We start from the raw sequence: 14,858 nt of genomic DNA on the forward strand, positions 1-14,858 counted from the left end.
CAAGCAATTGGTACCAGTTTCTGCCAAGGCCCAGACTTACTGGTAGGCATGCGATAAGCAGAATTTCCGACACTAAATGTTGGATTGTGAAAGCTGAACAACAAGGGACTGCCTCCTTGGTTAGGCACCATTCCATATGTGGTGGATGAATGTGTGGGGAGGCTATCAGGCAGCTAACAAATCCCCAGTGCGATGCTATAGCAGTGCTGGGGCTTATTCTAGGTTAAGAGAATGTTTGGCACAATTAACACATCTCATCCTTGGCTAAATAATCCTGATCCTCTAATGTGCTTATGCAGTGGGAAGCATTTTTGCCCATGACATGTCTCAGTCTGGTTGTGTGGGTTAGTATGTCTGTGGTAATGGCATGCTATGGAGGGATTCATTAGCTAAAGCTACTCCTCTGCTTTTAGTGAATGAAGGAGGGAGGCACACGAAGGAGACAGCAGGCCTGCTCCTCCAACGTCATGGTAATAACCATGGCTACACACACCAGGGTATTTATTCTTCCTCTCTCCCACTAACACAAATATTGTTTTGTTACCCATAAGGATTACACACGCACATAATATGCTACAACTACCTCTGATTTACACACAAATAATGTTGCTGTCTTTATATTATGCTGTGCATGTCAAGCAAATATTAGTAATAGTGCCGTGTTTGTTTTTGCAATAGAAATCCAATCCACCATTATATTAGAATATGTTGCTGAGGAATGCTTTATTAGTAGTGTTTAGGGCATGTTAATAAGACATTTTATTGGGAAGAGAGGGCAAGACCTGTGACTTAGTTTCTGATTTAATCCAATTATACTGCTAACAGAGAGAGAATCTCAATACAGACAGAAAAAAGTCTGCAGCCACGTTAGCAGCTCTGTCAGACTGTACAGTTGTGCAAGTGGTAACACCAGCATCAGGGTACAAAATTAACTTTTTTGTCCACCGGCCAAATAGCTTATGAATGTTCAAATGCTGGTGAGTGAAAAAAATCTACCAGCTACTTGCATATTTTACCATTAATTGACTGGTGGTTGGTGCTAATTCTGTGCCCTGACCAGCATACTAACATGCTGATGTTTAGAAGGTACCATCTTAGTTTAGCATGTTAGCATGCAAATGTTTTTTAATTAGCATTAAACGCAAAGTACAGCTGATGCTGATCTATCTATCTACTGGTAATCCAGCCAATAGTTGTTGACATATTACAGTCTGGACCAAAGTGGTGGACCAACTAACTGACCATAGAGCTTTGCCACAAGCACAATCATATGTGTAATAAACTACTTTGTTCATTTACAATGTTTTTGATGCCGCAAGATGAAGTAGAAAAACACTGTGGGCTCATACAGCTAACTCCTCTCTTCTCCTCTCGGTCCAGCACCGACCTGTCCCCACTCCGCCAGCTGTTTGTTTACACATCAAGATACAACCGCAGTGAGCAATATTTGTGTTGCCGAAGTGTCAGATAAGTGATGTAGGAACAGTAAAAACAAAACAAACAAAAAAACAAACACAGAGGAGGTATGAAATGTTTTTGAGATGCTCAGCCAACTGTGACAATGGATCAATGAGATTGCACACAATTGATTCATAATCAGTGTGACTGAGAGTGATGAGCAAGACGAGTAAACAAACAGATAAGATTCAAGAGGACAGCAAATCAATTTGCGGTGACACAGAGAAAATTAAACACAGCATGGATTAAATTTTGGTGGCCATGCTTGACTGGTGCATGTTTACATTGGATGCAACACTTTCCTCTGTGTACTTGTTGCTGTAGTTAAACTCACATGCTGGTACAGTTTAATCTCTTACGTCCTAGTGGCAGAAAAACCATTATGCTGCGGCTGCATTTACAAGTGCAGACATTTGTTATGTGGTCGTTTTGGCAGTCGATACACACAAATCAGCTTTACAACTATTAATAAGCAGCTCTAGCCCATTTGCCATGCTGTCTGTGTTCCTGCATTGACACACAGCACTGTGATATACAGTTTGCTCTTGCCAGCCATGAGGGCAGTTGATGAACTTGGCATTAAACCAGAGGACAGCCATTTCTCTTCTCTGACTGGATGGACAAGTGCTGGGAGATGTATATCTCTCCAGGCTCCACTGATGGACTGTTGCAGATTCAACAGGGATAAGCTGTCAGTATTCCACTTTCCGCTGGGCCATAATAAGACAGAGCGCCGGCCATTTGAAAAAGACAACATAACAGATATCACCTTAGGAGGTGGTGGTGAAACTAGGGCGGGGAATTAGGGAGCAGCCAACCAGCTATTCATCATTCGTCTGGAGACTGGCCAGTTTGTGACACTGTCAACTATTTTCTTCTCTGCCTCTGCCTCTACCTCTCCTGTCCTATTCTTCCTCTTTTTAAAAAAGGAGGCAGTCATGCAACCAGTAGCAGCAATAACCAGGCATTCCTGAAATTCCCCCTTTATTAAACTTTAATTAGGGAATTACCAACCGGGGAAAGAAGTGTTGAGATTTGGTGGAAAGAGGGCAAAACCAGGGGCTCCAAGGTCATCAGAAGAAGAGATAAGAGGCTTAGTGTTGTGAGACATACAGTGTGTTATCCTACCGTTTTACTGTTTTACCAGCTGAACATAAACATGGGAATGTCTCATGGGAAAAGATCAAATGGGATACTACAGAGACTGGATCCAATTTCAGAGCAATAAGATAGCTGAGATATCTTTGTTTATGGAAATGAAATATGCATTATCCAATGATAGACCTGCCATGGCAACAATCAAAAGGTCTTATCCTGATGCAACAGATGCTGCCACATTCAATCTATACGTATTCCACTACAGATGGGTAGAGATATGAAGCTAGCTGTTGCTGTATGTCATATCTGTCACATTGTGATGCTCTCCCTACAGGCTGCAAGAGTTAATCTATACTGCCAGTGTTATCACTGGGGCCTAGCTTATTTTTAGCAGCTTTCATTACACTTTTCCATCCTGTAGCCAGATTGGATGGTTGAGATTTGTCAGGAGAATCACAAGATGTTCTCCCTTCAAAATCTCGGTGCCGAGCAGTGGCTGACAGCTTTCCATAGCAGGAGACATCTAAATTGTCTCATTATGGACCTGAGTTATAACAGCCTGAGCCACCTGGAGAGGAACAGCAGATGAGTTGTGTCAGCTGAAGTACAATTACTTAACCATCTCGCATTGCAGTGTGTGTGTGTGTATGTGTGTGTAGCGGCCGAGTGCGACTCCATGTATGTATTTGCGGCACCGTCGCTCAAAGATCAGCTGCAGTTGGGCGTTGTGTAACATAGTATTTACAGCAGGTATCGCTGTAAGACATTGAAGGTGTCAGTGTGCTTTAACGCAACGGTTGTCAAATCGTCGAATAGTATCTGAAACCCTTTACCCCTCCACATCTTTCTAACGTTGGATTTGGTAACTTTTAACGCAGCAATTGGTCAGGTGTGCAGAGATGAGACAGTTTGCAGGATTTTAACTTTTCTGTTCTCTTTTCTTTTCTTTTCCTCACACAATTACTTCTGTCACTTTCTCATGTGTGCAAATGTGAATATGTTTGAAGAGATACTGACTGAAAGCGTGACCGTTCGTAACAGCTAAAACAACTTTTGCCTTCAAAACGTGGTCCAACGAATGCAGCATTGTATGAACTAGTTCTAGCAAACTGCTAGTCTACAGCCTTGTGTTTCTGTCTATTCTACCTCTTAATGCTAAGGGTGTTTTTAGGGGCGAAAGGGAAGCAGGGCCTCCTCATAATACTTCTGTTAGCCTCAAAATCTACTCAAACACAGAGTGTATTAACATTCAACCCCTTGGATTTGAAAGAAATGAGCTGAATGCCTTCAGAATGTGTGAACGTCGCTCATTCACTCTGTATCTGGAACAATAACAAAAGGATAATGTGCAGATTAGTGCTCCTAGGGGCAAAGATGGGCTTTGGATGCGGAAATATGCAACAGAGACTTTTCCCTGCTGCAAATGAATTAGCCCAGTGTTCGCCCACAAATATAGTGTGTAATGTGCTCGCAGAAGAAGATTAGTGTGGAAATGGAACTTGAGATGTCTGGCGTTTCAGGGATATACATTCAAAACATTCAACAAGCTGTCTAGCTCAGTCATGCAGTTCACCATTGTTGAAAGCTGAAAGCTAGAAACCCTTCTCTGTTTCCTCCATTTCAGTGGAAGTTGTTCTTTTAAAATTTCCTTCAATATGCCACAGCTGAAGGTCGTTAATTAAGAAAGGCTACAGAGAAACGTTGCCTTGCTTCTAATGACATTTTGAAGTCTGCTCTTGAAGAAAGCTGCCCTCTATTCAAACAAATTGATCTTGGCTGTTAGAGAAGCTGAAGTGGTTTTTTACGCAGTAGGCAGGTTTTAGAGGCAGTTTTTTAAAGTCTCAATCAGTCCACGTTCATAAGGTCACAGCTGTGCCTTGTTCATATAACCACCAGAGATATCACCACTCTGCCACACATAAATATACTGAACTAAAATTGCTGAAAATAACTTTAAGGGACCAGGGAGCCTAGCATCATCATAGCTTTTGTAAGCTGCTCAAATGCTGTATTCAGTAAACTTGCTGCTTCTCCCCACCTCTGCAGTCGACTGGGTGACTTATCTTAAGCTGCATCCTCACCCAAGACCTCGTAAACCCAAAAAAAGGTCATTCTAAGACTAAAAATGGTGTCAGTGTCTCTGAAGAGAGGAGACTGGGATGTCATAACCCCAGATGAGTGATGTCAATCAGCTTTGACAGAAAATGCCAAATGGGAATTTGTAGTTCCTCTTGACAAAAAGTGGCCATTTGGCTCCGAGGAAGTTGAACATTATACGAATTTGGGAAAGTGATTGTTGCACGTAAGGATCAGTTTACTCAACACCATGAATACTACTCGACCTGTACAGTTGCATAATAGGGTGGTCTAAAAAGGGTAATCAATGCCGTGTTCATGACATATTGAAGTTACCATAATTACAAGTTTTCGACTTGTGAACAGTGTTCACATCAACCTCCAAGTCATAATTACAACTGGGAAACTGGGATTTTTCTGAAAGCTTTTATATACCCGACTTGATAATACGGAAGTGGCTGAAAACCAAGCAAACTTGGATACCTTGCGTTTAAGTCTGTTGTTCAATGTAATTAAACTTAAATTTAATGGATATAATGTAATTTTGCCAATACACAGTATTTTAAACCCTGATCCAACACAACTTAGATATCATACAACCTCGGAGTTACCAGATGACACTCAAAAGTCCGTGACATGGGAATCTTTCCAAACCTTCCCATCCATCTGACATAGCGTGAATGCAGCATAAAAAATAACGCTTTTGAGTTCCATTATGGGGAGTGCAGGATCCAGTGAGTCATGATAACTCTTCCTCTGTTACACTCTTTTGTAAATCTCTCTTGTGAGTCCCTCAACTTTACTAAAGTGCAATACTAAATAACAAAGTACCTCTTTAATCACATCTACACAGCTCCATTTCAGTAATTTAGATTGTTTATGAGAGTAATGAATGATTACGTACATTCGATTGTTCATTAAAATTAAAAATGGATCGCTCTATAAGTAACACCAACAATACCTGGTCACTGAGATATTTAATCACTTTGACAGGACCAAATAAAAAAATCCTGCTCTGTTTTTACTCAGATTTCATTGGACTAAAAAACTTGGAATAGTGTGAAAGATCACCCATGTGAAATCTCCCATTACAAGTGCTGCAAAACATTCTCTGGCCAGATCTCTGGTTCTCCAAGAGGGGGTCTCTCAGTTTATGATTGGCCCAAAGGTTATAGAGACACTTGAGGTGGACCTAACCGTTTGGAAAAGAGGGGCTTAAGGGGATCAGGCCACACTTATTGAGAGATGACTGAGAACATCTGGGATCACTCTCAAACACACACATGCACATGTTCACACACACCTAAGATATTCACACACATTCTCTGACAGACACACACACACACACACATAGCTATTAAGCTCATCTCTAATCTTGGATCAAACACCGAGACAGGATGCACCTCTGCAAGGTCTGGTGCTGCGTGGTGTTTGTAATCTTGAGGGAGAGTGACAGAGACATGAGACACGAGGAAGGGTTTGGGTTTCCTGCTTCAGCCAGGACTAAGACTATCTGCTGGGCTTTGGGTGCACCACACTGACTTGATGAACTACAATGCTGGGTGGGCTTTAAGAGGCCCACACACACACATACATAGTTATCTGTACATGTCTCTTGTTTCCTCATCCATTACCTCTGTAATCCCTCTTAGGATTTTGCATTTTCTTCAGGCACGGATGGACTTAACTCATAATCAAAATGTGATACTTTGGGTGAGAGGAGGCTGAAGAGGCCATTTTCTGGGATCTAATTGTTCTCCCCTTCGTGTGTGTGTTCTCCAGGTCCCATGGCCTCCACGGAGCATGGCAGAGAGCTGGAAGAGGCGGCTACGGTGAGAAAGCTGGTCCAGCAAAACCCTGCGAGGGGTGGTCAGACCCACAGACCAGCCGGCTGGAAGAGGAGACGCCCACGGCCCCGTCTTTCCCACAAGGGGCCCATGCCATTCTAGAGCAAGGTGAGTTTCTAACAGTCAGGGGTGAGAAGACGCTCGTTAGGTTTTGTTGGCAGAGCGTGCCATCAAACCTGTAGTAAAACAGTCAGTGTCAGGCAGTAAAGGGCAGTAAAATTATGCGCCTATATTTGCTGTGTTTGGCTAACTGACCAACTTTCTCTCAGAGTTTCTGTCGGGTCAGAGCTGCACATTTCTCGAGAGAAAAGGAGCAAAAACATTTCCCGTTATATTAAATCATAGCTGCTGACTAGTGGGGAAATACAATTACTTAGAGGAATTTTTAAAAGGAATGATGTTGAGTCCTGAATTACTTGGCAGAAACATTTCGGATGTTTTTGATGATGAATGGGAAAGTAAAACTCTTCTAGGAATACTGGAAAATCTGTTATGGACCATCACAGCTAGACTCAACCCCACTACAAGGATGTTATTGTTGGCTTTGGAAAAAGTGCATGTCTTAACAGATTATTGGACTTTAGCCTACCAGCTTGCCTGCCTTCTTAGGTTGTTTTTAAGGCTGCGTCATTTATTTCCTCATATGGGAGCCGGTTATAACTAGAAACATAACCTTTCAGTCAATTCAGCTGAAATAAATCTTTTCTTTCCATCTGATCAAGTCAATTAAAACCTTTTACCAAAGATAATACATTTCAGAGTTGGGTTTCCCAGCTCAGCCTCTTTGCATGAAGGAATGTTTAACTCACTGTCAAGTAAAACAATCCTTCATGTGAAAATTCTTTCATCCAAAATCAGAGATAATATTTTACTTATCACCTTTTCACAGTTTGATTTTCTATGCTGAACCAAAACAAACACTGTATTTCAGCAAAAACAGATCAAGCGACATTGAGAAACTAAAACATACAACCGCCAATTAAACAGCATGATCAAATTTACAGTATATACAGATTAAAACTGTCTAAGCACTTACTAATGTTAGCATGTCTCTGTGAATGAAAGGCAACAGCAGTACAATTATGTCCGTGCATTAAGAAGCACAGGAGCCATTCACATGTCTCTCCCAGACGCTGTGAGAGACAGGGAAACTCGACAAGACACAATATCCCTGCAGGAGGTGCCGACCATACAACACTGACCTGCAAAGGGCCGCCATAAATTAAAGCCGTAGTGAGACGAAGCTGCAGCCAGAGAGTGTCAAAGCATGGTTAATCAGTTTTAAGGAAAAGGGATCAAAGCCAAAGAAGTTTGGAAACTCTTTTCTCTAAGGTTTTACAATCTATGGTGAATTATGGATCAATGTTGCTTTTTGTGTTTTTGGACTTCTTTTGAGCTCATTCTCGTTTCCCAAACGGGACTTAAGAAGCAGCAGCACAAAGGGGAAAACAATGAGTAAGGGCCAAGCCAGGGCAGTGTGCACTTGAAGGACAACATGAGTCCTCCAAATTTCCTCGGACTGCCAATAAAATGTGAGAATCCTCTCTGCGAGTTGAGTGGTCAGTGCTTGTGTTCGGTGCCAGAGTGCCGGCCACACAATAAGGGGAGCTTCAGGAAGTTGTGAAGCTCTGTAAAAGTGAACGGCTCAGTGAGTCACAATGCTGTCTCCGCAAACACCTCTTAAACCACAACATGCTGATGATTTCCCTTTCTTGTTCACTTCCCTCTCCGGCTCAAAGTTCATCTCGTTCAAGGATTTCTGTGCATACCATTGCATGCCAGTTTACCCCAACCTGACAAGCGTGTGAATCAGGCTTTGCATTAGCAGCATTTAAGAGGAATCAACGACCACAGTAAATGATTCCAAAAAGTCTTCTGAGTTAGTTCTTTTTTCCCAGGCAGGATGCTATCTGACTGGAGGAATTAATTCTCCACAAGGCCTGATATCTAGCGTCAATCCATCCATCAAGTCGATCTGACAACACATCAACTTGAAAGGCTCTGCTCTACTTCTGATGATAGGAAAAACACCTCTGGAAGCAGCTGGTGATGCATTTTGTTTCGCTCAAACACAAAGTTTTATGATCAAAGCTAGACTTCAGTGGAGACACCCAGCTGAGGACCGGTGAGACTCATAGGCAGACAGACTGAATGTGGATACGCCATTACTGGCCTAAACCTAACTGCTGCTCTGTTTAAGTAGAGATTAAGAACAATGTTGGATGTGACAGTGCCCATCCTATTTAGCAACATCTCCCCATTTCAGTGTCAAAAGCAGCTCATCTTTTATTCTCTAAGACACCTGAGGCAAAGTTTGCCTTTTCATCATTACACATTCCAGATGTGAGGGACTCCAAGAAGAAAGATGGCGACCCCGGTCATCCTCTTGAGCATCTGAGTAGACTCAGATCCGAATGTGCTATTACAACTCTTGGATCTAAGCCATGCCAGTGACAGTCTAAAAGACGACAGGATATTACAGATTTAAAGCCGCAGGCAATTTACAAAAGCCCCTTGAGACCCTCAGTGTGAGAAAACTCGGTGAATGAGTCTTCCAAAGAGTTTTCCATCAGAAAAAATGTAGAGCAGGTCTGCAACTCCTCCCATACACTCCCTCTGTGACACACCATGACTTCAAGGAGCTGCTACACTGAGATCATCCTGCAGACCCAAACAGCACAAAAGACAGAACAACAAACAGCAATATAACTCAATGGAGATTAGATATACATACATCAGTTCTCCGGGCATTACATGACTTCAGAAATATGCCATCTCGAAACAAGAGCAGACTCTTATCGGTGAATGAACCTTGTTGTCATGCAACAAGGTTTGCACTACTCACGTGAAATCTCTGGAAATTATCACAAGACAGGACAAGATAAAAGGCGAAGGAAGATAAAAGATTTTCCCATTGACAAGGAGTGAGCCAGTACCCCGATTGTAGTATAATGTTGGGCTTGTGAATCACAGTGAGATATACAATTGTTTTTCTTTTCCCCTGCCTCACTTTTCTATCAAAGATCGTGATATCTGGTTGGAACATGTCCATGTCCACTGTTTATAGTTGTTCTGGTGCAAGATAACAGTAGAAATGCCTAGAGGGGCACCCTTATTGGGGAGGAAATTGAAATTGTCTGCATGACTCATGAAATGTTTTTTAGGAAACAAAAAAAACACACGCTGACGGCACTTTCCTGTGTTATTTTCTTGTTTTGCAGGCACTGCTTTGAGCGCCCTCCCCCAGGTTCTGATTTCTATGCTCTTCCTTTGCCTTGGGGGGCCTTGCAACGAAGGGCCTACGCTTGCCCAGCCTGAAGAGTGATGTCCATAGCACCTGCTGGTTCTTCAAGCAACTCTGTCCACAAAAAATCAGGACAAGCCGCTCACCCTCAGCTCTAGGAGGAATTGGGGGCAGGGAAGGGGGGTGGGAGGTATTTAGCCCGAGCTATCAGATTCTATTTCTCTGTCTCTCTCCTTCTCTCACTCCCTAACTACTTATCTATCTCTGTCTTCTCCCAAGTGTTTTTTTTTCCTATCATTTGCTTAATAGAGCCCAATCATAGCAGTCTCCCTGTGTGTCTCAAACACTTTGCATGACATGTGGTGGAGAGGGAGCCCGGTCAAAACAATCTGAGTCTTAAAGCATCTGTCACTTCTCCACAGTGTAGTTTTCCCATCTCTCAGATTCAAGGTTACTGCAGCCGCTAGTTTCATTGCTGTGTAGCTACTTAGTGGCTTTACTAGTGGGAGAGGGCTCTAATCATGCGGAAGGGCAGTGTCAGTTTTAATAGTTGACAATAGCAAACATTAAGTTCACTTGATACTCTGGATGTCTGCTGCGAAAAGGAATCAAATGTTTCATGTTTAATATGGAAAAGCAAGAGCGTTACATCTAAACAACATCATGACTTTGCTTAATTATCATTATTAATGGTGCTTTGTACCTCCTAATGAGTGCGTCCACATGCAAAGTAAAGTTGGACTGAAAAGAGAGCACATATTGTCAAAACAATCTATTTAAGTGACAGAATAATTCCTTCATTTAGGAGATTCTTTAATCCAAAGCTATTTTGGTGTTTCTGAACTCATTAACACCTTGGGGGGTTTACTGATGCGCTCAAGGTTACTGTAACATGTCCCACCTTGGATGAGTCCTTTGACCCCAAATCCCAATCCCAATCCTGTCCCCAATCCCCAGCCTTCTCACCACACTGCTGCCCTGCGCAGCTGCTCTACACGACTGTTAACTGGCAGGGGCGGTCTGCTCCACCGACAGGCCACCTTGCCTTTTAATGAAGTGCCAAATAATAACCTTCTCCACAATGCTGCCAGGAACGAAAGAATGAAAGGGTTAGGGAGAAATGAGAAACACATTACCTCTTGTTTGAAGTCTTGATACACTGACACATTATGCATTTTAAATTTCTGCAAACAGAAAACACACGTGAGACAATGTTAGCACGGAGGAGTTAAATTAGACCAAAAAAAAAACAAAACAGACAACATCACAGCAAGCATCAGCTCAGTTAAAATGCCACCATGATCAGCCTACCACTAGTGCTCTGGCTGTGTTAATATTCAGCATAAGGCTGGTTTGACCCTGTGACCGATATCTTTCACTGACGAAATGCTATGCCTTTCCATCATACTGGAATATATTATATTACTGTTTATGTTTATTTCTGTGTTTAAGTAGTTTTATTTCTTTTTTTCTCAGGGTGCTGTGATAGAGGCTTGTACTAGAGCAGTCTATTTTGCGCATTTATTTAACAAAAACACAAACATACAGTACATTTAAAGCTTATATGAGCATATTTTCGTATACTGTATCTTTACTCTCCCTCTATGTATACACCAATATAGCCATGTATCCAGATTCAGTCATTTTCCAGATCCTTTCCCTACATTATGTTGGGTACAGTTGCCTTTCTAGTCTGCCCTTCCACAGCACAGGTGGTCGTGGCTTTGATCATTACGCTCATTAAATCCTAGAGTTAATCTTTTTCAGATGGATCTCCCCAAGGCTGGCCGGGGCCACTTAGTCTGAGCTCATTGTTAAATTGGCTTAGACTGAAACCACACCCTTCCCCCTTTCCGATCCCCAAACCCCTGCTGATTCAGTGTGTAACCATGTAACATATTAACCTGTAGAGCAGCCACCTTCCAGTCGTTTGTTGTGTATTAGGTGTGCGTAGCAACTTCCTAATTTTTTTTTCATTCGGATTTGAACCTGATTTTAAATACACAACATTACAATCAGCAAACACCCTTATTCAAGGCAGTTTTGACCAGATAAGCGACTGGCTGGTTAAACTAGATTTCCAACACTCTTTCCCTCTCGCCATGTCTCATGCAAATATTATAATAAAATGCAGAGTCTTCTCAGTCCCAGCATGAGAAGCTTTTATTAAGAGAGCATCTAAAATCACAGTGGTAATCCACCCAGCCAAGCTCACCTTGATTAAAAATGTATTAAATCCTAGGGCACTGTGAAGAGTAATAATTTCAGTTCCACCATTATTTTTTCATACCCTCTCAGACAGAGATGTAGATTTCATTAATGCTCCTTGGGTATGAGACAGCTTTTCTCAGGATGTCTCATGTATTATTGGGGAAGATAGTAGGAAGATATGAGCTGGGGATGGAAGTTCTGAGCCGCAGGAGTTGGGATGCTGGAAGTAGACTGGGTCATGAAAAGGGGTTCAAATCAATATTTCCCCATCTCAGAAGTTATTGTTACGGAGCCGAGCAACGTCTGTATCCGCACTGTTCTTCATGAATGTATCCTCACCATCTGCACCAGCCATGCTGCCCTTTCAGAGACCAGAGCAAACCAATGTTTATGTAAAGTACCCTTTGAACCTTTGTCTGGTTATCAGTTGAATCCAAAAATCAAAGCCAAATATCCCACTGATCCAAAGCCTCCGGTGTCAACTAGTCCCAACAAATAGACGTGGCTTTGCTCCAAGACTTCTCTGTATGGGTTCGCAAGGCTGCACTTTTGCAATTCCATTATGCTGCTGGAAAAATACACCCTGAAAACAAGAGTCTCTTGGTATGGAATGGTTTTCCAGTGTATTGTGACAATTTCTTTGTCTGATTCTTGTCTAGCTGGTTGTCCAAAGCTTACTTTTTGAATACAGTGTGAAAAGCTGTATCTTTTGTGGATGTAACAAAATAGAAAAGTAGTCTGCAGCACAATATGTCGTGGACACGTGAAAGCTTTCAGGCATTCTTTTCTTGTAGATCATAGCCCACAGCCCTCCCCTGCACATCAGGTTAATGGGCCTTGTGGTGTGGAAGGACAAGCACGTCCAGGCTCAAACTGAAATGGTAAACCAATACATTATGCTCGGGGAGCAAAACCATTTTCCTTAATGTTCTTTTCCAGCAAGGCTTACACAAGAGAAACGATTCCTATCCTCTCAATGTTTCCTCTCCAGTTCCTCTTCTCTGTGACCATCACAAGGCCTGAGTAATGTTCCTATGCACTTGTTAGCATGTTTTCCTGGTAGAAAAAAAAATGTTTGTTCTGAGAACTTGCCCCTTTGTGTTTAGTTCTTTTTGTCCAAATGCATTTGGCTGGGAGTGTTTAAGAAGTGGGGATGAGCAGAGAGATAGATTTGTGTTACTGGTGGAGACGAGAATAAGCTAGCAGCAGGTTATAGAATATTAGCTTAGCCATTGGTCTCTGTTTCCCAATAGCTATAGACACAACCCCTGCACTAAAAGATCACAAAAAACACAAGGTTTTTATGTTATTTATCCTATTGTCATTCTATACTCTCAGTTCTCTACCGGATACAATTCCTTTAAAGTTACACTGAACCAAACATTTCACTCATTGTGGAAATGGAAACAGAGTTGGCACACTAAACACATTCCATGATTTTACCTTGTGAATCTCTAAGCCCATCAAACTGTATCATGTTGGCCTTCAGAGTGGGTGTCTGCAGGATCAAGTGGCTGATATTCAATCCAATGCATTCACACTTTTCCACCGGCTGGGCAATCCAAAGGATAACTAGATTTTATCTCCCATGGGAAATGGCTATGATCTGTCATAATCTTGGAGCCTCAAAATGAGACTTCCTACACCCAGAATAGCACAGGCCCCTCCTGCCTTGATTGTGACACATTCTCCATCTATATAACCACTGTTTCCAAAATCAGCTACATTCAGAACAATCTGAGGAGAGATGCAGTCTGCAGGCTTTACACGCCATCGCAACAGTGTTATTAGGTCTCAAGCAGATACCATTTGAAAGACAATGTATTACTCCTGAAACTTATATTCTGTTTATGGTGTGTGCTCATATTACTCACCAGGCCAAATGTACAGTCCCTGTCTCTGTTTTGATGTTGAACTGGGCAAAAATAAATGACATAAATAAATAAATAAAACAAGTGTATCAGAAATGGTTGAAATACTGTGTACATATTTGAACTTTTGGTTTCTAATTTATAAAAGATAAGCTTTAGCTCTTGGAGTACTTATTTTATTTTTTCCTTTCATGCGTAGCTTTGTGTTTTTATTTTCTATTTCTGTAAAGTGTGTAAATATATCTTTATGATAATAAGTAATATTAAAAATCTTATTTTAAGAAAACACGGTGTGTGTCAAATCTTTTTTGGGAAATGAAAAAAGCAAATTAAAAGGTTAACATATATCATATAGGGGCTCTGTGAGGCTGTACTTAGACACGTGGTCACAATGACAATGTCAATATGCAGATGTTTAGCATGTTTACCATGATCACCAGTCAGTTTAGCATGTCAACATGCAACAATATGCTAATTAGCTCTAAAAAAAATAAAGCACATGATGGTGCTAGATGGAAAGTTACCAAAGTTATAACAATCCATCCAGTAATTGTAGACCTTTTACTCAAAACCACAAATGCGAACCTCATGTGGCACTACAAGTAGTCAGGGGATCATCAAAGTCAGCAGGATAAATTGTCTGGGAGCAATGAATGTCTGGTGCCAAGCAATCTTGTAGGGGTGAAGATACTTAAATGGAAAAGTGAGAACTTCAACCTGCTGGTGAATATCTGTACCAAATTTCATGACAATACTTTTGTCGTCAAGACATTTCACTAAAAAACAAAAAACAACAACCTCATGGTGTTAGAGGAAAAGTTAGAGGATCATCAAAGTCAGCAGGATAAATCATCTGGGAGCAATGAATGTCTGGTGCCAACCAATCTTGTAGGAGTGAAGATATTTGAATGAAAAAGTGAGAATTTCAACCTGCTCGTGGCACGAGATGAAAAGTCAGATGATCGCCAAGGTCATGAGACTGTTTCTTCCAGGGAACTTGAACATCTGTTACAAATTTCATGACAATCCTTTTGTTGTCAAGACATTTCACTG

The 14,858-nt window shown here is 41.6% G+C and overlaps 1 protein-coding gene across 1 annotated transcript; it reads left to right on the forward strand.

Moving 5' to 3' along the window:
- The first annotated feature begins 959 nt into the window (after window positions 1-959).
- Window positions 960-14,091, forward strand: apln (apelin). The gene is given in 4 exon segments (XM_042418135.1): window positions 960-977; window positions 2,844-2,881; window positions 6,404-6,587; window positions 9,701-14,091. Coding segments are annotated over 3 exon segments (234 nt in total). The 3' UTR covers window positions 6,582-6,587; window positions 9,701-14,091.
- Window positions 14,092-14,858: the final 767 nt, after the last annotated feature.

Source organism: Thunnus maccoyii, chromosome 8 (assembly GCF_910596095.1).
Source record: "Thunnus maccoyii chromosome 8, fThuMac1.1, whole genome shotgun sequence".
NCBI classification, from domain to species: domain Eukaryota; kingdom Metazoa; phylum Chordata; class Actinopteri; order Scombriformes; family Scombridae; genus Thunnus; species Thunnus maccoyii.